Source organism: Xyrauchen texanus, chromosome 48, assembly GCF_025860055.1.
Source record: "Xyrauchen texanus isolate HMW12.3.18 chromosome 48, RBS_HiC_50CHRs, whole genome shotgun sequence".
NCBI classification, from domain to species: Eukaryota; Metazoa; Chordata; class Actinopteri; order Cypriniformes; family Catostomidae; genus Xyrauchen; species Xyrauchen texanus.
In genome coordinates, this window is record NC_068323.1 from 26272374 (window position 1) to 26296806 (window position 24433).

The following is a 24433-nucleotide window of genomic DNA, read 5'->3' on the forward strand; positions in this document are numbered from 1 at the left end:
AGAGAAGAGAAGAAGAAACGTTAGCGTGGCGGATGTTTTGAACATGATGAGTGGCCAACAGGAAATTACTTCACCATGAATGACTACCAAGACTTCACTGTATTTAAGGAAGAACTGATTGCCTGCCTTCAAACATGTGACACTGATTTGGATTGGTATAATGGCAGTGCTAAAATGTAGCTTCTTTCAAAGGCAGTTCATGTTTTTGTTCAGTTTGTTCAGTCGTCCACAAACAGGGAGCGAATGTCTTCGAAGAATTCAATAAATGTCTCCTTTATCTCTTAGTCCTTCTACATTTCCCCATATCTCTAAAATCTGATGCAGCCAGTTTGGTTCTCTTTAATCTTTTTTTTGTCATCTTTTTGACACCTTCAAAACCTTTTATTTCAACATTTTCCCCGATGTGACCACGTTGCATTGTCTCCTGGGTTGTTTGTTGTCAGTTAAACATAGTTATTGTATTTTTTTTGGTTGTTCCAACCCCCCAGATATTTTAAGATTGTATTCACACTACAATAAAAATAATATAATCTACATGTCTTTGGTTTGAACATTCATTATGATATTAAGAGAGCTGAAAGTCCGCTGCTAGCACTGCTTGTGGAAAGCTATGCTTCCTGCTGGTCTGATTTGATTTAAACAGAGAAAAATCAAACATGAGACAACCTCACTGATTCAGAAATATTTATTTGGTTTTAGTGTGAAAAGAAATTATAGGCCTATACTGTAACATCTCTTACAGGCCTATACTGTAACATCTCTTACAAACCAGTTATTAGCAGGGGCACTCTTCTGTAAATAAGTGTTCTTTTTGTTACCCAAATGTATGTAGAGAATGTGAGAGTGTATTTGTGCTACAATTGCATCGAATCAGGTCCTTTGCTGAGTACGTTTTACTGTAAGCCTTGTAAGTGCTGGACATACTGCACAGTAAGTAGGTAGATGTCTGAGCCATGTGATTGGGAGTGTCCCAGGGGATTTATGGCTGCCCTTAGTGCTGCCATTTGCTCATCACTCAGTACATCGCCCATCTCAAGAACAGTGACACCATGGTGTGGCTCATCAGGCAGACCACTGTCCTCCCAGTCCAAATGTGGTAGGTACAATCCCTGAAAAGACATGTAAAGTGTTTATGTAGAGCAGTGGTTTTCAATCATTTTTACATCAAGGACCCAGACCACATTTGATAACATTTTGAAACAAACTCCAGAAATACACAATATTTATTCTGAGACTGAATACTTTCTGTCAATGTATGTTCAAATTAATGTCAATGGGATGCATTTTTGGTGAAATTTATAAAGAAATTTGTGGAAAAATAGTCTATTTTTGGAAAAAGTCCGAATTAAGAAGTTGTGTGTATATTTATTTATATATATAAGACCCCCTTGAACCTCCCTCAAGGACCACTGGGGACCCCACTTTGAGAACCACTGACGTAGAGCATAAAAAATTGCCAAGTTTATTCTTAAAACTGATTGAATATACTTTAATTCAATTAAAATCTTCGCACATGCTTCATTCGTATAGTACTTTTCAGCAAGGGTTAAACAATGGAGCAGGTTATGTCTCAATTTTCAGCTTAGAAATAATGCAGCACCCATGTGCGCTGAGAGCCTGCAGGTGTGAGCCTTGACAGCAAAGCAATGTTAAACAGGCCTTAGTAATGAAGTTAATGATCACTCAAAGTTAACTGAGCATTAATGGTGGAGCATTTCACTTCAGTATTACAAACGAGCAATGTACATCACTGCATCTCATATGTAACAGCTATGTGTGTGCGCCAGTGGAACTCACTGAATGTGTATGCAAAATAATTAATAATAAAAGCACCATGAATTCAACAAATCATCTAAATTAGATTAACATAAGACTCACACCATGCTCATACAAGAAAGACAACTATGTTGACCTTGCTTCATAGTACATCCCTCTGTTTAGATAAGTGCTTTTCTGGATTGACAAACTGAAAACATAAAAGCACAAAATGGCACAGGCATTTTCTGGTTCTGCCATGGCATGCTGAATGTTCCCCATCTCCCACAGCTGATTGGGTGTTAGGTTACCCTCAGTTCTGAGTGGGTGGTTATCCCATCCACTGGTGAAGATATCAAGACTAGCTTGTAGTCTGGGCAGAAACGCATAATGACAACTGAAGAGGTGTGCAATGTTTGACAAGTCAAGCAAACCATCCTCCTCTAGTGAATGCAGCACACTGTAGTATATGCTGGTCACAGCACACCACACATCTCTCCAGAGTCGTTCAATTCTGGGAAGAGAGTTAGAGCAAGATTAGATATGGTTTACATACAAAATACAAAAGACATATTTTTACCAGTCTTTCAATTGTTATCAGCCTCTCATAACGTCGCCACTTCACATTAACTTGGAAAGGTAATAAAAAAAAAAAAAAAACTTAAGTAGTCTTTCTTCAAATTATTCACAATAATTCCCCATTATTGTTGATGTTATTGTTTTTTACCACACAGCACGGCATGTAAAAGCATTGAAATACCATAGTTCACCTGTTAGAGGTAAAGTGCAGATCGAGGTGCACAAAGCCGGTTTGTTTGCAGCATACATACCGCACTGTGGCTGTTTCTTACACTTTAATCTCCTGTAGTATTTATAACTGCTCCATGAACATATTAGCACCAAATATCTCCACATCTTTTCACGTGAATTAGCGCGAGCAGCGTTGCTAAAAAAAGTTTGCGCTAATGACATTTCAACTCCTATAAACTCTTAACAATTAAAGCCTCCCGTTACTTTGTTATTTCAGTGACTTAACATGACTCCTCAGATGGTGCTTAAATGTTTGTGGCCTGAGGTGGTCTTCACTTCAAAATTCCGCCTTAAGACCAAGACGTATCAAGTGTAACATTATATGTGACCATAGTATAGTTTAATTTAGTTAAGTTAGAAACAAAATTAAAAATTTGCCTAATCTGTGTAAACTAGGTTAGCTCCTGCGGTACCATAAGCTACACACATTTTAATATGTATATGTATATATATCTCACCCTACCCACGAGAGACATTCCTGGATTTTAGTTAGTTAACATTTGATTTTTCACCAGCAACGACTGCAAACTCACCTGTTGGCCACTCATCGTGTTCAAAACATCCGCCACGCTACCGTTTCTTCTTCTCTTTCCATGTCCGTGGCGGCGCCAAGCAAATCGGTAACAGCGCCACCTGATGTTGTGGAGTGCGAATTACATGACAATTTACTAGCATGTGTGTGAATCTGAAGGCATTTGTGTGTGGATCAGCAAGGCGGAAAATTAGTGCCAAAAGTCACGTGACAGTTTTTCGTACTTGTAGAATTTTGTTTTGTACTTGAAGGATTTTGTTTTGTACTTGTACAATTTAGTTTTGTACTTGAAATATATTTTTTTTGTACTTGAAAGATTTTAGTTTGTACTTGGAGGATATTTTTGTCATTGAAGAAATACGTTTCTATGTATATGTAAAACATACTGTATTTGTTTGATAGGTACGTTTTTTTATTTGCAGAACAAAATGCATTAGTTTGTGAGTGATGTTATGTATTTGCAAACCACACTGAGTTTGTTTGTGAATCGTTGGGTGTGAGTAAAACACGTTTTGTGTGTATGTGTGTGTGTGTGTGTGTGTGTGTGTGTGTGTGTGTGTGTGTGTGAGGTTTTGGCATGATTCTAACTCCATAGTAGTGTGCGTCAATCCCGCTTTTCGTCAAGGTAAGTGTATACGCACGCACGCGAAAGTAAACCCTTTCTGCTCATTTTGAAAGTGACGTGTGTGAGACTGACGACCACATTATACGTCATCAATAGTGGTTCACTTCCGCGGTTTGGTTCGATTGCGTTCATATCAGCAGCGAACCGTACTGGAGTTCACATGAACCGTACCCCAGACCACCTTTTTAAGCGGACTCGAGTACGGTTTGCAGGTGCGCACCCAAGTTCGGAAGACAGCGTTCACATCATCCAAACGAACCGAACTCTGACGTCATTCGAACCGGGGTGCGCACCAAAAGTGCTAGTGTGAAAGCCCCCTTACAATTGGCATGATGCTTTTATCCAAAGCAATTTACAGTGCACTTATTACAGGGACAATCCCCCTGGAGCAACCTGGAGTTGAGTGCCTTACTCAAGGACACAATGGTGGTGGCTGTGGGGATCGAACCAGCGACCTTCTGATAAACAGTTATGCGCTTTAGCCCACAACGCCACCACCACATGTATGAAAAGTGTATGGCTGAAAGTGTCAGACGGGAATTGGAAGGAGGGGAAATCGGGATTAGCTTTTTTTTCTGGCTGTAACTCAAATTCCTTGGGCACCAAATGTTACTGTCGTGAGACACTAAATGTTTTCTCCACCAGAGGCCCTTGGCGGCTCAAAGCACCGAATCTTCCATTGGGCCACATTCAAATCATTTTTTTCTTATTGGAGACGTTTTTATACTGGAAAGCATAATTGTTTAAAACTATTATAGCCAATAATTAGATTCTTGACATAAAAAATAAATCCGCCCATTAGCTTCTAGAAAATTATTAAAGAATATATATTATCATCCTGTAATTACAAACGACAGTAATCGGTTTATCCTGACAAACGCTGAGAAAAGGAACAAGAAACTACGTGACATTGCAGTCTTTCTACTTCTTCGTTTGTCAATAATTTTCATAAACGCAATGTATTTTAAAAAATGAATAACCATTTGAAAGTGCAAAATATGAAATGATAAAGATATATATTTGTCCATTTTTCCAAGACACGTATTTTAGTGTTATCAGAAGTTATATTTCATATACACAATATGCCGCAAATACCCTCCCATTGCAGAGTCTGCCGTTTCATGCTAACTGCCATTCTACTCAATGATTCCAGTTTCTAAATGCAGTCTAGACAGACAGTTCACTATGTTTTGGGACACAGCCTGTCTTTGCTCCTCTACACTCATCAGATCAGTCCACTCTCTATTACTGCAGGAACTACAGACTTCAAAAATCCTTTCTACAGATAGAAGTCCAACTTTGAAGCGACCAGACGGGACTTTAGCGCTCATATGTGGAGTTTATTTGTGAATCTCGAGTGATTTGAGCAGAAGTTTGAGTTGGTTTTTAAGCTTTTACAGGCGCTAATGTTAGCCTGTTAGCTCTTATTATTTCCCTATAAACCTCTGATCAAATCAACATGAAGATCACTGTGGATTTTGAAGAGTGTCTCAAAGATTCACCTAGATTCAGGTGAGAAAGACATATTTCACTTCTCAACATATCAAATGCTTGTGATTGTTGTGGTGAATGAGTTTTAAGTGGATTTCCATTAGCGAATTTTGGATTACATTTACATTTATGCATTCAACATAAACACATATACACATACACACTAAACAAATTGATACTGATTATGTATTAATTGATATAATAGCTAATGTTATCATAAATGCTGTTTGCATTGTTTTGATTGGTTGGATTTGTTTTTATCTTGGTGTCCATTATGACATTATGATCTTCACATCGCCTTTACAGGAAAGTACTGTGATGATAATAAATTATAATACAACTAAACTGAATGATTACCATTTAATAATGATTTAAATACATGGCATTTCCATTTCCATTGATACTTTTGCATACAACTTTTATCTGTCATATGACTGTATCCTCATACAGAATAATGCAAAGTTAATGAAGATGATTGAAAATGCATTTTAAAGGTTGCATGTATATCAGCTACACAGATTATTGATATTTTCTAACAAGAATACATGTAAGTTGACATGTTTGGATTTTTAACAGTTCTGAGACTTGTCTTATAGTTGTGTTGCCATATGTGAAGGTGTTTCAACTGGTTTCTCATTACTGTTGATGTGTGGTGTTTTGGTTAACTGGTTAAAGTTATTACATTTCAGTCTTTATTCGCTGAAAATCTTTACATGAAAAACTTACGCTGTAGCTCTCGAAGCTCATTTGTGCTGATGTTCGACTTCGAAATAGCACCTTTAGAGGCATCATGTCCAGTTTCAGTGTTGGGCCAGTTACTTAAAGAAAGTTATCCACTACAAATTTCTAAGATAAACTAATAAGATTACTGATTAACTAATGGGAAAAGTAATCACAATACTAATTAATTTACTTTTAAGTTACTTTCTAAAACATTATTTTATTCTACTTTTTAAATTAAAAGTATTGAGGTAACTGTAACTGAAATAAAAGTAATTTGATTGCACACAACACTGAATATCATTATCGCCAAATGCAGTTGGTTCTCGTGTGCCATGTGATCTATTGTGATTTTAGAGCTGCAAGGTAAGATTTTGGTAAAACATGTATTATATTTCAGCGTTCGTCTCATACATCTACATTATGCCTTCAGAAGACTTGGAAATCACACACTATTTATATTGACTACTGTAAAGGGATTAATGGAAAGGAGGAGGCAAGAACCGGCTTGACCATATAAATAATATTTAATGAATAACTGAACCAAAAAGACACAAACACACACTGGTGTCAGGCAGCTTCCCGTAAATCTCTCTCTCTCTCTCTGTCGCACTGACGTCTCCGGTTGGCCTTTATCCCTCTCAAGGGATTGATTAGCCTGATTAGCAGTCCCCATTCACTTTCATTTAATGGAACAGAGCAGCGTGAACATTCTTCAGAATTTCTACATTTGTACTCCACAGAAGAATAAAAGTCATATACGTTTGGAAAGACATAAAGTTGAGTAAATAATGAAAATTTTAAGATTTGAGTGAACTATCACTTTAAACTCCGGTTGCTCTAGTGCGACTGAACCTGTTCTAATTAAAATATGCTTTAAGGTAAATTACTAATTAATCTACTACAAATCGCAAAAGTCCTGAGATCTGGACTGGTCTCTCAAAGTGCTGAAGTGCTATTTATGTTTTCTACCCCAGCTCTCCTCTTCCTCTATCGTGTAACAACATCCTGTCTCAGAAATAAGAAGCAGATGTAATCAAGTAATTTGCAGAAAACATTGAAAGAGCCTTTTTAGTGTCTGTGTGAGTGCTTTATGTCAGTGGTTCCCAACCATTATTAGTGGTGCTTGCCAAAGGCAAGGCATCACTATTGTTATTCGTCATACTTATTATTATTAGTGGTGCTTGCAAAGCATCACTATTGTAATCTCACATACTTATTTTTCTTCTTATTATTATATCTCCGTACAAAACTTCGGCACCTAACTCGTCCCGCACCGTTTGGCGTAGACCCACGAATGAGGTGTCAAATCGAACGGCCTATTGATGACACGTGTGCTATGACTTTTATAAGCTGATCGAGGTACGGTGTTTGCCCCAGGGGCAAAAAAGCGCCGAAAAATCCCATAGACTTAACATTAGCGTCAAACTTTGACGCGTCACAGCTCCGAGCGAGGATTTCGCAGAAACGTGTGATTTGCCACATTTGAAGAGGCTGGCAGGCTCTGTAAGAGCATACCTCAATATGGGGTAAATGTTGCACCCCTGGGGGGCAGGAGCTGCCCAAAGTTGCCCCCATTGACTTACAATGGTGTAGGACGGCCCATGAAATTAAATTTCAAAGGGATTTAATATTGAACATAGCTCTGGATCACAGTGTCATAGAGACAAGGGGCAGGCTCATTTCACTCAGATGACCAATCAGTCTCTCAGGATCATTGTGAAGCTATCAAGCCACGCCCTAGCAACAATTTAAAGCACCTTAGCAACAAGTCCCTTAGACTTCTAATGAAAGACATCGAAGGGATATCTCCGGATAGAAGTGTCATAGAAACACCAGGGTGGTCTCGTTTGACTCGGGGAAGCAAACAGCCAATCATGAATCACCTGAACACTTCCTAGCCCCTCCCTAGCAACCATTGTCGAGCACCTTAGCAACCAAAATCCATAGAGGGATATCTTCCATTCTGAATGTCACAGAGGCATGGGAGTTGGTTTATATCATTCATACTGACAAGCAGCCTTTGGAGATTCATGATTGGCAGCTGCCAAGCCACGCCCTAGCAACTTAACAGAGTACCCTAGCAACCGAGTAACAAATCACATATTTCTGCACCAGAAAATCGTACAGATTTCTGGGTTGATTTATTTCAACCAGGATGGCAAGGAGACTTCATTAGTATCACTATGGTAACTGCCTAGCAACCAGATGGGCTTACCCTAGCAACCGAGCAACAAATCACATATCTCTGCACCAGAAAACACTACAGACTTCCGGGTTGACTTATTTCACTCAGGATGGAAAGGAGCCATGTATTGTATTACCTTGGTAACTGCATAGCAACCACACGGGCTTACCCTAGCGACCGAGCGACAAATCACATATTTCTGCACCAGAAAATTGAACAGACTTCTGGGTTGATTTATTTACGACCATAATTTTTGCTCTTTTCAAGTTATAACATGCTGTTTCACGAGTTTTGCCACGGCAAGCACCACTCACATTTTCTTCAGGATATGTACATTCTAGTTAGTGGTGCTTGCAAAGCATCACTATTGTAATCTCACATACTTATTTTTCTTTTTCTTATTATTATTAGTGGTGCTTGCAAAGCATCACTATTGTAATCTCACATACTTATTTTTAGTGGTGCTTGCAAAGCATCACTATTGTAATCTCACATACTTATTATTTTTATTTTTATTTTTATATCTCCGTACAAAATTTCGGCACCTAACTCGTCCCGCACCGTTTGGCGTAGACCCACGAATGAGGTATCAAATCGAACGGCCTATTGAGGACACGTGTGCTATGACTTTTGTAGCTGATCGGAGTACGGTATTTGCCCCAGGGGCAAAAAAGCCGCCGCAAAATCCCATAGACTTAACATTGCGAGAAACTTTGACGCATCACAGCTCCGAGCGAGGATTTCGCAGAAACGTGTGATTTGCTACATCTGAAGAGGCTGGCAGGCTCTGTAAGAGCATACCTCAATATGGGGTAAAAGTTGCACCCCTGGGGGGCAGGAGCAGCCCAAAGTTGACCCCATTGACTTACAATGGTGTAGGACGGACCATGAAATAGGGATTTTGTATTGAACATAGCTCTGGATCACAGTGTCGTAGAGACAAGGGGGTGGGCTCATTTTACTCAGACGACCAATCAGTCTCTCAGGATCATTGTGAAGCTATCAAGCCACGCCCTAACAACAATTTAAAGCACCTTAGCAACAAGTCCCATAGACTTCTAATGAAAGACATCAAAGGGATATCTCCGGATAGAAGTGTCATAGAAACACAAGGGTGGTCTCGTTTGACTCGGGGCAGCAAACAGCCAATCATGAATCACCTCAACACTTCCTAGCCCCTCCCTAGCAACCATTGTCGAGCACCTTAGCAACCAAAATCCATAGAGGCATATCTTCGATTCTGAATGTCACAGAGGCATGGGAGTTGGTTTATATCACTCATACTGACAAGCAGCCTTTGAAGTTTCACGATTGGCAGCTGCCAAGCCACTCCCTAGCAACTAAACAGAGTACCCTAGCAACCGTTTAGCTACAACTATATCTCTGCACCAGAAAATCAGAGAGACTTCTGGGTTGATTTATTCCAATCAGGATGGCAAGGACACTTCATAAGTATCACTACAGTAACTGCCTATTGTTGTGAACTTTTTCTTCGTCGTCGAAGCAGAGACCAGGAGACGTTGGGATATCTTTTAAGCAGAATTTACTCTTTATTGAGAACTCGTTGTTGCATCGCTGTAGTCATCCAAGTCTGTCTCTATAACTCAGTACGATAGAGTTTTATACCTTTCAAGGGTGAGGGGACTTGATTATACATAGAGGTGGAGACACTCTGAAACAAAGCATGTAAATGAGGTACAGGAGTCACCTCGTTAAAGGAAATTCCCCAGCCCTGATCTCATCAGCATAACTGTGATTCGCAACTAATCTAATCAGCTGGACTATTTAACGACTGGGTCAGGGGCTCCAAGAGTCATTTAAAGACAAAAGGTGATAGTCTCAGCAATCCGACTAATTTAACTTACAATAGTGAGATCAGGACAGGCAGGAATCTCCTGCTGGAAAGCCTGACAGGCAGGTCTATGACATTCATTTATACCTCAAATAGTAAATTCAATCTACTAAACTTTCTCAGTTTATAAACTAATGTATTGGAACCTAAATTAAACATTTAATAAATTTGTAAATCAACAGTCCCCTCTTTGAGAGTTCTAATAACTCTCACAAAATACAAATTTAAACACTTGAAAGTTCATTCATGTAACCTGTGATCATTACAGGCACATAGCGCATGCTCGGTGTTGATTTTCTGTAATTGCATGCTGACACCGAAACAAAGATGCAATTAGGGTCTGTGAAGTTCTTCACGGGTAATAGTCTTTTCTATTTGGAACTGTCATTTCTTCGTGATGGGTGTGATTCATTTGTTGAATGAAACACTTGATACAGTAGATGCATAGATAGTACGCCAGTAGAAGAAAACAACAGCAGAATTGCTATTTTCTTGATCCACAGCCAGGGTTAACCTAACAAGTTTCCAAACCATGAAGAATTCTCTTCAGTCATCTGGTGTAATTTTGCTGAAAAATCAGGAATGTCTTGTTGGATGGTTATTAGTACGACAATCTTGATCATGTTGATGGATGACTGAAGGTTCCCGTATGCGAGTCTCTGTGTTGTGTATTTTTTTTTCCTTTATCTTTTGTGATAGTTGGCTTGGCAGTGGGTCTAGTTGTGGCCTCATACACAGGTGAGGAGGTCGATGCCCATGGGTCTCGGGACAGCCATCAAGTGGTATCTGCAAAGAGGGTAGAAAGAAAAAAAAAACAAAAGACAGTAGAGCAGTATTTGTTCAAACACCAGGGTTGTGTCCTAAAACAAAAGACAGTAGAGCAGTATTTGTTCAAACACCCGGGTTGTGTCCTTTTCTGAGTCTGCTAATGTTGTTCCTTCTTTCCCTATTTCATAATTCCTTTGACACCTAAAGAACAGTGAGGTAAGGATGGACTAGTGGATGGGGAAGGCCTATGAGGGAGTCTTCACCACAGGGTTTGTCCCCCGATGCATATGGCATTCGGTTCTTCCCTGGGCTCCTCACTGGTCTGTGTCCTATCCTATCCCTGTAGGTGGGGAACAACTTTACAGTGTGACACATGAGTCCAGGTTTTCCTTCCCTGACACAATACTGCAGCTGCTGTAATCAACATCACTTGATGTGGTCCGTGCCACTTAACACAATCTTGTGTCATTTCTCCTTCATCCTCTAACAAAACTTCAGTCATTGCAGACATCATACATGAGGATGGGTTCGTGACTGGTGCACGCTGTAAAACAATGTTCGGGGCTGTGAGAATTGCTAACCAATTTCCCCAACGAGAGGAAGTGACAGAAGTGACTTTTGCTTGATTCATTAGTGCGGACACTGAGTGAGGGCATCTTACGTTTACAGTCTGTCCTAACACCATTCCTGATGAAGCCTGAAGCGCTAGATGCCTGTTACCAGAATAGTAATGAATTGGGCCAAATTGTACATCTATGGGTGGGGTTTCATACAAAACAGAATCTTCACCTATTACGCCAGTTAAAGAAAGTTTGGTTTTCTTGTACGGGATGTCTAAACCTTTAGCCAATTTTGTAGGAATTACTGTAATTTCTGTACCTGTATCAAGCAAAAAATCAATCTCTTTCTCTTGTATGCTACCTTTCACAAAAATCATTTTGTCATTATGATGGATTACAGGGGAAAGGTAGCTACTCACAGCCCCAACAATTAGTTTTTTCCTGGTCTTTTTGTGCTCTTAGAAGAGCCTGAACGAGCTGTCCTAAAGTTTCAGTGGACACTTGTGGAACTGCTTCAGGGTTGTAAACGGGCTGAGGAGGAGCAGAATTATGCATAGCATTTATTTTTGTATCTTGCAACTTCTTCCTACACTCTTTCTCCCAATGTCCTAATTTTCCACAGTAGTGGCATTTGCCTTCTTTTTTAGACCACCGGTTTTCTTGTTTTGCTGTGCTAAATGTAGCTGCTGCTGCTACTCTCACTTTGGCTTTAACATCAGCATCTCTTTCCCATGCAGCCAAACTGTCTAAATTACTTCTGAGAGTTCTGTTAGACCAAGTTAGATCTAGGAATGGCAAAGCGCTTTTGTATTCGGCTACAAGGCCATCTGACCAGATGCAGACTAGGGGTCCCTTGTCATCTAACACACTTTCAGAATTATCAACAATTCCACTGTAAGTTACAGCTGACTGACAAAACCTTTCAGTGTATTCACTCACAGTTTCTTCTTTCTTTTGTACACAGCTAGTAATTCTAGACCAATCTATTTTGGGTCCTAGGATATTCTTTAGGATTTTCAAAACACCTTCTCTTATATCGCTTCTACTGGCATGCTGTAGTTCAGAAGTCACTGCAGATTCAAAACTGTTGAATTCGGATTCAGTTAAAATTTGTGACATCAACTGTGTGACTTCTGTTAACGACATGTCATATAGACGCATTTTGCTGATCAATGCTGTTCTAAATTCAGAAAACTGTGTGCGTGCTGATGGTAAGCTCTGGGATAGTCTCTCTATATCTTTAGGTCCAAGCGCTTTTGCAACAGTTTGTATTTGGACAACAGAAGAGTTGGTAGAAACACTTTCAGTTCCCTCAATTCCCTGAGATCTTTTCCTAGCAACACACACATTGACTGAATTTACAGGCACATCAGTTACTGATTGGAGAGCTACATCTGTTTCAAAGAATGCTTGTAAGTCAGGGTAAATGTTATCTGGCTGACTAACTTTTTCTACATCAGTTTTTTCTATGGCTTTGTTGCGGTTCAATTTCTTGGTCAAAGAGGAAACTCTAGCACGTAGCTCTTTGTTCTCTTTCTCTAGCTCTGAGTTACGCTGAGACTGTTGTGTAGCTAGTGCTAAACCGAATTCTCTGTGGCAGCAGATAATGCCTTTCACATTGTTCTTGCGAATACTTGCTCCTAATACCTTTTTACACTCATCTACCGACCAAGTCTTGTCTGGATGAATCTCATATTTCTGAGTTAGTTCTTGTCTAATTTTCTCAGTGACTATTAGGTTAATTTGTACTCCTAACAGTGATTTGAATTGCTATCTGACCACAAAGGAGTCGCAAGACCACCTTTTTCAGTTGTGGGGATCAGTCTAGCATTTTTCCTAAACATTTTGTGAGTTTCTTTGTTACCACACAATCAAAAACACTAAAACGTCTCTGATCAACAGAGGGTACACTTGTTAACACAGTTCAACTATTGTTAACCTTCTTTGACCCAAGCAAAGGATAACACAAATTACTAGCACTTTATGCTAATCTTCTCTGTCTAAAAACAGAGGGTAACAAATATTCTTCTCTGCAGATACAGAGGATAAACAAAATATTAGCCTTTTATGCTAATCTTCCCTGCCTGAACAGAGGATAACCAATTCTTCCCTGCCAAAACAGAGGATAACCAATATTAGCATGTAATGCTAATCTTCCCTGCCTGAACAGAGGATAACCAATACTTCCCTGTCGAAACAGAGGATAACCAATATTAACACGTAATGCTAATCTTCTCTAAAAAGACAATTTTAGAGGATAACTTAGTTAACCAAACCCTACAGCTGTCTGTTAACTCTTCTCTGACGGCGCCGAGGATAACACATTTGTACTGGTCTTAAAGGTTCTTTTGGATAGAGTGGCACTCACCAAATCGTTGGATGTACGGAAAGATTCCGTCTGGAACTCAGTCAGAAAAGTTAATTCTTTGTTGAGATCTTTGTTGAGCTTGAAGTTTCAAGATTCAGGTGAGTAGCTCTATCCGGGTCACGGCACCAAAACTGTTGTGAACTTTTTCTTCGTCGTCGAAGCAGAGACCAGGAGACGTTGGGATATCTTTTAAGCAGAAATTACTCTTTATTGAGAACTCGTTGTTGCATCGCTGTAGTCATCCAAGTCTGTCTCTATAACTCAGTACGATAGGGTTTTATACCTTTCAAGGGTGAGGGGACTTGATTATACATAGAGGTGGAGACACTCTGAAACAAAGCATGTAAATGAGGTACAGGAGTCACCTCGTTAAAGGAAATTCCCCAGCCCTGATCTCATCAGCATAACTGTGATTCGCAACTAATCTAATCAGCCGGACTATTTAACGACTGGGTCAGGGGCTCCAAGAGTCATTTAAAGACAAAAGGTGATAGTCTCAGCAATCCGACTAATTTAACTTACAATAGTGAGATCAGGACAGGCAGGAATCTCCTGCTGGAAAGCCTGACAGGCAGGTCTATGACATTCATTTATACCTCAAATAGTAAATTCAATCTACTAAACTTTCTCAGTTTATAAACTAATGTATTGGAACCTAAATTAAACATTTAATAAATTTGTAATACAACACTATCAACCACATGGGGTTACCCTAGCAACAGAGTAACAAATCACATATCTCTGCATCGGAAAAACGTAGAGACTTCCGGGTTGACTTATTTCGCTCGGGATGGAAAGGAGCCGCGTATTGTATTACCTTGGTAAATGCATAGCAACCACACGGGCTTACCCTAGCAACCGAGTAACAAATCACATATTTCTGCACCAGAAAATCGTACAGAATTCCGGGTTGATTTATTTACGACCGTGATTTTTGTTCTTTTCGAGTTACAGCATGCTGTTTGACGAGTTTTGCCACGGCAAGCACCACTCACATTTTCTTCAGGAAATGTACCCATCTAGTTTTTATTTTTATTTTTATATCTCCGTACAAAACTTCGGCACCTAACTCGTCCCACACTGTTTGGCGTAGACCCACGAATGAGGTGTCAAATCGAACGGCCTATTGAGGACACGTGTGCTATGACTTTTATAAGCGATCGGGGGTACGGTATTTGCCCCAGGGGCCAAAAAGCAGCCGAAAAATCCCATAGACTTAACATTGCGTCAAATTTTGACGCATCACAGCTCCGAGCGAGGATTTCGCAGAAACGTGTGATTTGCTACATTTGAAGAGGCTGGCAGGCTCAATATGGGGTAAATGTTGCACCCCTGGGTGGCAGGAGCTGCCCAAAGTTGCCCCCATTGACTTACAATGGTGTAGGACGGCCCATGAAATGAAATTGCATGGTCATTTTGTATTCAACATAGCTCTGGATCACAGTGTCATAGAGACAAGGGGGCAGGCTCATTTTACTCAGTGCCAAGCCACTCCCTAGCAACCAAACAGAGTACCCTGGCAACCGTTTAACTACAACTATATCTCTGCACCAGAAAATCAGAGAGACTTCTGGGTTGATTTATTTCAATCAGGATGGCAAGGAGACTTGATAACTATCACTACGGTAACTGCCTAGCAACCACATGGGGTTACCCTAGCAACAGAGTAACAAATCACATATCTCTGCATCGGAAAAACGTACAGACTTCCGGGTTGACTTATTTCGCTCGGGGTGGAAAGGAGCCGCCTATTGCATCACCTTGGTAACTGCATAGCAAACACACGGGCTTACCCTAGCAACCGAGTAACAAATCACATATTTCTGCACCAGAAAATCATACAGACTTCCGGGTTGATTTATTTACGACCGCGATTTTTGTTCTTTTCGAGTTACCGCATGCTGTTTGACGAGTTTTGCCATGGCAAGCACCACTCACATTTTCTTCAGGAAATGTACCCATCTAGTTAGTGGTGCTTGCAAAGCATCACTATTGTAATCTCACATACTTATTATTATTTTTTTAGTGGTGCTTGCAAAGCATCACTATTGTAATCTCACATACTTATTATTAGTGGTGCTTGCAAAGCACCACTATTGTAATCTCACATACTTATTATTTTTATTTTTATTAGTGGTGCTTGCAAAGCATCACTATTGTAATCTCACATACTTATTATTTTTATTAGTGGTGCTTGCAAAGCATCACTATTGTAATCTCACATACTTATTAGTGGTGCTTGCAAAGCATCACTATTGTAATCTCACATACTTATTATACTTTTTATTTTTATTTTTATTATATCTCTTAACAAAACTTCGGCACCTAACTCGTCCCAAGACCGCTTGGCGTAGACCCACGTAATGAGGTATCAAATCGAACGGCCTATTGAGGACACGTGTGCTATGACTTTTATAAGCTTATCGGGTACGGTATTTGCCCCAGGGCAAAAAACCGCCGAAAAATCCAATAGACTTAACATTGAGACAAACTTTGACGCGTCACAGCTCCAAGCTTAGGATTTCGTAGAAACGCGTGATTTGCCACATTTGAAGAGGCTGGCAGGCTCTGTAAGAGCATACCTCAATATGGGGTAAAAGTTGCACCCCTGGGGGCAGGAGCTGCCCAAAAATGCCCCAATTGACTTATAATGGTGTAGGACGGCCCATGAAATGAAAAGGCATAGGGATTTGTATTGAACATAGCTCTGGATCACAGTGTCATAGAGACGAGGGGTGGGCTCATTTTACTCAGACAACCAATCAGTCTCTCTGGATCATTGTGAAGCTATCAAGCCACGCCCTAGCAACCATTAAGAGCACCTTAGCAACAAGTCCCATAGACTTCTATTGAAAAAGATCAAAGGGATATCTCCGGATAGAAGTGTCATAGAAACACAAGGGTGGTCTCGCTTTGACTCGGGACAGCAAACAGCCAATCATGCATCACTTCAACACTTCCTAGCCCCTCCCTAGCAACCATTGTCCAGCACCTTAACAACCAAAATCCATAGAGGGATATCTTCCATTCTGAATGTCACAGAGGCATGGGAGTTGGTTTATATCATTCATACTGACAAGCAGCCTTTGGAGATTCATGATTGGCAGCTGCCAAGCCACTCCCTAGCAACTACACAGAGTACCCTAGCAACCGCTTAGCAGTAACTATATCTCTGCACCAGAAAATCAGAGAGACTTCTGGGTTGATTTATTTCAATCAGGATGGCAAGGAGACTTGATAAGTATCACTATGTTAACTGCCTAGCAACCAGATGGGGTTACCCTAGCAACCGAGTAACAAATCACATATCTCTGCATCAGAAAAACGTAGAGACTTCCGGGTTGACTTATTTCAATCAGGATGGCAAGGACACTTCATTAGTATCACTATGGTAACTGCCTAGCAACCAGATGGGCTTACCCTAGCAACCGAGTAACAAATCACATATCTCTGCATCACAAAAACATAGCGACTTCCGGGTTGACTTACTTCAATCAGGATGGCAAGGAGACTTCATTAGTATCACTATGGTAACTGCCTAGCAACCAGATGGGCTTACCCTAGCAACCGAGTAACAAATCACATATCTCTGCATCAGAAAAACGTAGAGACTTCCGGGTTGACTTATTTCAATAAGGATGGCAAGGACACTTGATTAGTATCACTATGGTATCTGCCTAGCAACCAGATGGGGTTACCCTAGCAACCGAGTAAAAAATCACATATCTCTGCATCACAAAAACATAGAGACTTCCGGGTTGACTTATTTCAATCAGGATGGCAAGGAGACTTCATTAGTATCACTATGGTAACTGCCTAGCAACCAGATGGGCTTACCCTAGCAACCGAGTAACAAATCACATATCTCTGCATCAGAAAAACGTAGAGACTTCCGGGTTGACTTATTTCAATAAGGATGGCAAGGACACTTGATTAGTATCACTATGGTATCTGCCTAGCAACCAGATGGGGTTACCCTAGCAACCGAGTAAAAAATCACATATCTCTGCATCACAAAAACATAGAGACTTCCGGCTTGATTTATTTTAATCAGGATGGCCAGGAGACTTGATTACTATCACTATGGTAACTGCCTAGCAACCAGATGGAGTTACCCTAGCAACCGAGCAACATATCACATATCTCTGCACCAGAACACACTACAGACTTCCGGGTTGACTTATTTCACTCAGGATGGAAAGGAGCCATGTATTGTATTACCTTGGTAACTGCATAGCAACCACACGGGCTTACCCTAGCAACCGAAGTAACAAATCACATATTTCTGCACCAGAAAATCGTACAGACTTCTGGGTTGATTTATTTATGACCATAATTTTTGTTCTTTTCCAGTTACAACATGCTGTTTGATCGAGTTTTGCCACGGCAAGCACCACTCACATTTTCTTCAGGAAATGTACCTATCTAGTTATTTTTATTATTTTTATTTTTTTCTTATTTTTTATATCTCTTAACAAAACTTCGGCACCTAACTCGTCCCAAGACCGCTTGGCGTAGACCCACGTAATGAGGTGTCAAATCGAACGGCCTATTGAGGACACGTGTGCTATGACTTTTATAAGCTTATCGGGTACGGTACTTGCCCCAGGGGCAAAAAAGCAACCTAAAAATCCCATAGACTTAACATTGAGACAAACTTTGACGCGTCACAGCTCCAAGCTTAGGATTTCAGTAGAAACGTGTGATTTGCCACATTTGAAGAGGCTGGCAGGCTCTGTAAGAGCATACCTCAATATGGGGTAAAAGCTGCACCCTGGGGGCAGGAGCTGCCCAAAAATGCCCCAATTGACTTATAATGGTGTAGGACGGCCCCTGAAATGAAAAAGGCATAGGGATTTGTATTGAACATAGCTCTGGATCACAGTGTCATAGAGACGAGGGGTGGGCTCATTTTACTCAGACGACCAATCAGTCTCTCAGGATCATTGTGAAGCTATCAAGCCACGCCCTAGCAACCATTAAGAGCACCTTAGCAACAAGTCCCATAGACTTCTATTGAAACAGATCAAAGGGATATCTCCGGATAGAAGTGTCATAGAAACACAAGGGTGGTCTCTGCTTTACTCGACAGCAAACAGCCAATCATGCATCAAATCAACACTTCCTAGCCCCTCCCTAGCAACCATTGTCGAGCACCTTAACAACCAAAATCCATAGAGGGATATCTTCCATTCTGAATGTCACAGAGGCATGGGAGTTGGTTTATATCATTCATACTGACAAGCAGCCTTTGGAGATTCATGATTGGCAGCTGCCAAGCCACTCCCTAGCAACTAAACAGAGTACCCTAGCAACCGCTTAGCAGTAACTATATCTCTGCACCAGAAAATCAGAGAGACTTCTGGGTTGATTTATTTCAATCAGGATGGCAAGGACACTTGATTAGTATCACTATGGTAACTGCCTAGCAACCAGATGGGGTTACCCTAGCAACCGAGTAACAAATCACATATCTCTGCATCAGAAAAACGTAGAGACTTCCGGGTTGACTTATTTCAATCAGGATGGAAAGGAGACTTCATTAGTATCACTATGGTAACTGCCTAGCAACCAGATGGGCTTACCCTAGCAACCGAAAGTAACAAATCACATATCTCTGCATCACAAAAACATACAGACTTCCGGTTTGACTTATTTCAATCAGGATGGCAAGGACACTTGATTAGTATCACTATGGTAACTGCCTAGCAACCACATGGGGTTACCCTAGCAACCTACTAACAAATCACATATTTCTGCACCAGAACATTATACAGACTTCTGGGTTGATTTATTTATGACCACAATTTCTGTTCTTTTCAAGCAGGCTATTTGATCTAGTTTTGCCACGGCAAGCACCACTCACATTTTCTTCAGGAAATGTACCTATCTAGTTAGTGGTGCTTGCAAAGCATCACTATTGTAATCTCACATACTTATTTTTATTTTTCTTCTTTTATTATTATTCTATCTCCGTAACAAAACTTCGCACCTAACTCGTCCCAAGACCGCTTGGCATGAGACCCACGTAATGAGGTGTCAAATCGAACGGCCTATTGAGGACACGTGTGCTATGACTTTTATAAGCTTATCGGGTACGGTAATTGCCCCAGGGGCAAAAAAGCGCCTAAAAATCCCATAGACTTAACATTGCGACAAACTTTGACGCGCCACAGCTCCGAGCGAGGATTTCGCAGAAACGCGTGATTTGCCATATTTGAAGAGGCTGGCAGGCTCTGTAAGAGCATACCTCAAAATGGGGTAAAAGTTGCACCCCTGGGGGCAGGAGCTGCCCAAAAATGCCCCAATTGACTTACAATGGTGTAGGACTGCCCATGAAATGAAATGGCATTGGGATTTGTATTCAACATAGCTCTGGATCACAGTGTCATAGAGACAATGGGGTGGGCTCATTTTACTCAGACGACCAATCAGTATCTCAGGATCATTTTGAATCTATCAAGCCACGCCCTAGCAACAATTTAGAGCACCTTAGCAACAAGTCCCATAGACTTCTAATGAAAGACATCAAAGGGATATCTCCGGATAGAAGTGTCATAGAAACACAAGGGTGGTCTCGCTTCACTCGGGCAGCAAACAGCCAATCATGAATCACCTCAACACTTCCTAGCCCCTCCCTAGCAACCATTGTCGAAAGCACCTTAGCAACCAAAATCCATAGAGGGATATCTTCCATTCTGAATGTCACAGAGGCATGGGAGTTGGTTTATATCATTCATACTGACAAGCAGCCTTTGGAGATTAATGATTGGCAGCTGCCAAGCCACTCCCTAGCAACTAAACAGAGTACCCTAGCAACCCTTTAGCAGTAACTATATCTCTGCACCAGAAAATCAGAGAAACTTCTGGGTTGATTTATTTCAATCAGGATGGCAAGGAGACTTCATTAGTATCACTAAGGTAACTGCCTAGCAACCAGATGGGGTTACCCTAGCAACCGAAAGTAACAAATCACATATCTCTGCACCAGAAAATCAGAGAAACTTCTGGGTTGATTTATTTCAATCAGGATGGCAAGGAGACTTCATTAGTATCACTAAGGTAACTGCCTAGCAACCAGATGGGGTTACCCTAGCAACCGAGTAACAAATCACATATCTCTGCATCAGAAAACGTAGAGACTTCCGGGTTGACTTATTTCAATCAGGATGGCAAGGACACTTGATTACTATCACTATGATTACTGCCTAGCAACCAGATGGGGTTACCCTAGCAACCGAGTAACAAATCACATATCTCTGCACCAGAAAATAGTACTGACTTCCGGGTTGATTTATTTCACTCAGGATGGCAAGGACACTTGATTACTATCACTATGGTAACTGCCTAGCAACCAGATGGGGTTACCCTAGCAACCGAGAAACAAATCACATATCTCGGCACCAGAAAAGAGTACAGACTTCCAGGTTGATTTATTTCAACCAGGATGGCAAGGACACTTCATTAGTATCAATATGGTAACTGCCTAGCAACCACATGGGGTTACCCTAGCAACCGAGTAACAAATCACATATCTCTGCATCAGAAAACGTAGATACTTCTGGGTTGACTTATTTCAATCAGGATGGCAAGGACACTTGATTACTATCACTATGGTAACTGCCTAGCAACCAGATGGGGTTACCCTAGCAACCGAGTAACAAATCACATATCTCAGCACCAGAAAATAGTACTGACTTCCGGGTTGATTTATTTCACTCAGGATCGCAAGGACACTTGATTACTATCACTATGGTAACTGCCTAGCAACCAGATGGGGTTACCCTAGCAACCGAGAAACAAATCACATATCTCGGCACCAGAAAAGAGTACAGACTTCCGGGTTGATTTATTTCAACCAGGATGGCAAGGACACTTCATTAGTATCAATATGGTAACTGCCTAGCAACCAGATGGGGTTACCCTGGCAACCGAGTAACAAATCACATATCTCTGCACCAGAAAACAGTAGTGACTTCCGGGTTGACTTATTTCACTCAGGATGGCAAGGAGACTTCATTAGTATCACTATGGTAACTGCCTAGCAACCATATGGGGTTACCCTAGCAACCAAGTAACAAATCACATATCTCTGCATCAGAAAAACGTAGAGACTTCTGGGTTGGTTTATTTCACTCAGAATGGCAAGGAGACTTCATAAGTATCACTATGGTAACTGCCTAGCAACAAGGAGGGGTTACCCTAGCAACCGAGTAACAAATCACATATCTCTGCATCAGAAAAACATAGAGACTTCCGGGTTGACTTATTTCAATCAGGATGGCAAGGACACTTGATTAGTATCACTATGCTAACTGCCTAGCAACCAGATGGGGTTACCCTAGCAACCGAGTAACAAATCACATATCTCTGCACCAGAAAACACTACAGACTTCCGGGTTGACTTATTTCACTCAGGATGGAAAGGAGCCATGTATTGTATTACCTTGGTAACTGCATAGCAACCACATGGGCTTTCCCTAGCAACCGAGTAACAAATCACATATTTCTGCACCAGAAAATCGTACAGACTTCTGGGTTGGTTTATTTATGACCATAATTTTTGTTCTTTTCCAGTTACAACATGCTGTTTGATCGAGTTTTGCCACTGCAAGCACCACTCACATTTTCTTCAGGAAATGTACCCATCTAGTTATTTTTATTTTTTCTTATTTTTTATATCTCTTAACAAAACTTCGGCACCTAACTCGTCCCGCACCGCTTGGCGTAGACCCACTAATGAGGTGTCAAATCGAACGGCCTATTGAGGACACGTGTGCTATGACTTTTATGTTTATCGGGTACGGTACTTGCCCCAGGGGCAAAAAAGCAGCCTAAAAATCCCATAGACTTAACATTGAGACAAACTTTGACGCCACAGCTCCAAGCGTAGGATTTCAGAGAAACGCAGTGATTTGCCACATTTGAAGAGGCTGGCAGGCTCTGTAAGAGCATACCTCAATATGGGGTAAAAGCTGCACCCCTGGGGGCAGGAGCTGCCCAAAAATGCCCCAATTGACTTATAATGGTGTAGGACGGCCCCTGAAATGAAAAGGCATAGGGATTTGTATTGAACATAGCTCTGGATCACAGTGTCATAGAGACGAGGGGTGGGCTCATTTTACTCAGACGACCAATCAGTCTCTCAGGATCATTGTGAAGCTATCAAGCCACGCCCTAGCAACCATTAAGAGCACCTTAGCAACAAGTCCCATAGACTTCTATTGAAACAGATCAAAGGGATATCTCCGGATAGAAGTGTCATAGAAACACAAGGGTGGTCTCTGCTTTACTCGGACAGCAAACAGCCAATCATGCATCAAATCAACACTTCCTAGCCCCTCCCTAGCAACCATTGTCGAAAGCACCTTAACAACCAAAATCCATAGAGGGATATCTTCCATTCTGAATGTCACAGAGGCATGGGAGTTGGTTTATATCATTCATACTGACAAGCAGCCTTTGGAGATTCATGATTGGCAGCTGCCAAGCCACTCCCTAGCAACTAAACAGAGTACCCTAGCAACCGCTTAGCAGTAACTATATCTCTGCACCAGAAAATCAGAGAGACTTCTGGGTTGATTTATTTCAATCAGGATGGCAAGGACACTTGATTAGTATCACTATGGTAACTGCCTAGCAACCAGATGGGGTTACCCTAGCAACCGAAAGTAACAAATCACATATCTCTGCATCAGAAAAACGTAGAGACTTCCGGGTTGACTTATTTCAATCAGGATGGAAAGGAGACTTCATTAGTATCACTATGGTAACTGCCTAGCAACCAGATGGGCTTACCCTAGCAACCGAGTAACAAATCACATATCTCTGCATCACAAAAACATACAGACTTCCGGTTTGACTTATTTCAATCAGGATGGCAAGGACACTTGATTAGTATCACTATGGTAACTGCCTAGCAACCACATGGGGTTACCCTAGCAACCTACTAACAAATCACATATTTCTGCACCAGAACATTATACAGACTTCTGGGTTGATTTATTTATGACCACAATTTCTGTTCTTTTCAAGCAGGCTATTTGACGAGTTTTGCCACGGCAAGCACCACTCACATTTTCTTCAGGAAATGTACCTATCTAGTTAGTGGTGCTTGCAAAGCATCACTATTGTAATCTCACATACTTATTATTTTTATTAGTGGTGCTTGCAAAGCATCACTATTGTAATCTCACATACTTATTATTAGTGGTGCTTGCAAAGCATCACTATTGTAATCTCACATACTTATTATTTTTATTTTTATTAGTGGTGCTTGCAAAGCATCACTATTGTAATCTCACATACTTATTAGTGGTGCTTGCAAAGCATCACTATTGTAATCTCACATACTTATTTTTATTTTTCTTCTTTTATTATTATTCTATCTCCGTAACAAAACTTCGGCACCTAACTCGTCCCCAAGACCGCTTAGCGTAGACCCACCGAATGAGGTGTCAAATCGAACGGCCTATTGAGGACACGTGTGCTATGACTTTTATAAGTTTATCGGGTACGGTATTTGCCCCAGGGGCAAAAAAGCGGCCTAAAAATCCCATAGACTTAACATTGAGACAAACTTTGACGCGCCACAGCTCCAAGCTGAGGATTTCAGAGAAACGCAGTGATTTGCCACATTTGAAGAGGCTGGCAGGCTCTGTAAGAGCATACCTCAATATGGGGTAAAAGTTGCACCCCTGGGGGCAGGAGCTGCCCAAAAATGCCCCAATTGACTTACAATGGTAGAAGCAATACGTAACTGAA

General features: G+C 40.9%; 1 protein-coding gene and 1 long non-coding RNA gene across 4 annotated transcripts in view; one reads left to right on the plus strand and one right to left on the minus strand.

Moving 5' to 3' along the window:
- Nucleotides 1-676: 676 nt before the first annotated feature.
- On the minus strand, nucleotides 677-3167 carry LOC127639608 (uncharacterized). The gene is made up of 3 exons (XR_007969988.1): nucleotides 3099-3167; nucleotides 2067-2269; nucleotides 677-1109 (listed from the first exon to the last, which is right to left on the minus strand). It is a non-coding gene; the product is annotated as an uncharacterized LOC127639608 (long non-coding RNA).
- Nucleotides 3168-4937: 1770 nt separating this feature from the next.
- LOC127639594 (arf-GAP with coiled-coil, ANK repeat and PH domain-containing protein 2-like) overlaps nucleotides 4938-24433 on the plus strand; it is a 139330-nt gene continuing 119834 nt past the window's right edge. For all 3 annotated transcript variants that reach the window (XR_007969983.1, XR_007969984.1, XM_052121700.1), the window contains exon 1: nucleotides 4938-5234. Coding sequence is in view for 1 of the 3 variants with exons in the window: in XM_052121700.1 (XP_051977660.1) it covers nucleotides 5182-5234 (53 nt within the window). In the remaining 2 variants the exon portion in view is untranslated. The remainder of the gene's footprint in view (nucleotides 5235-24433) is intronic.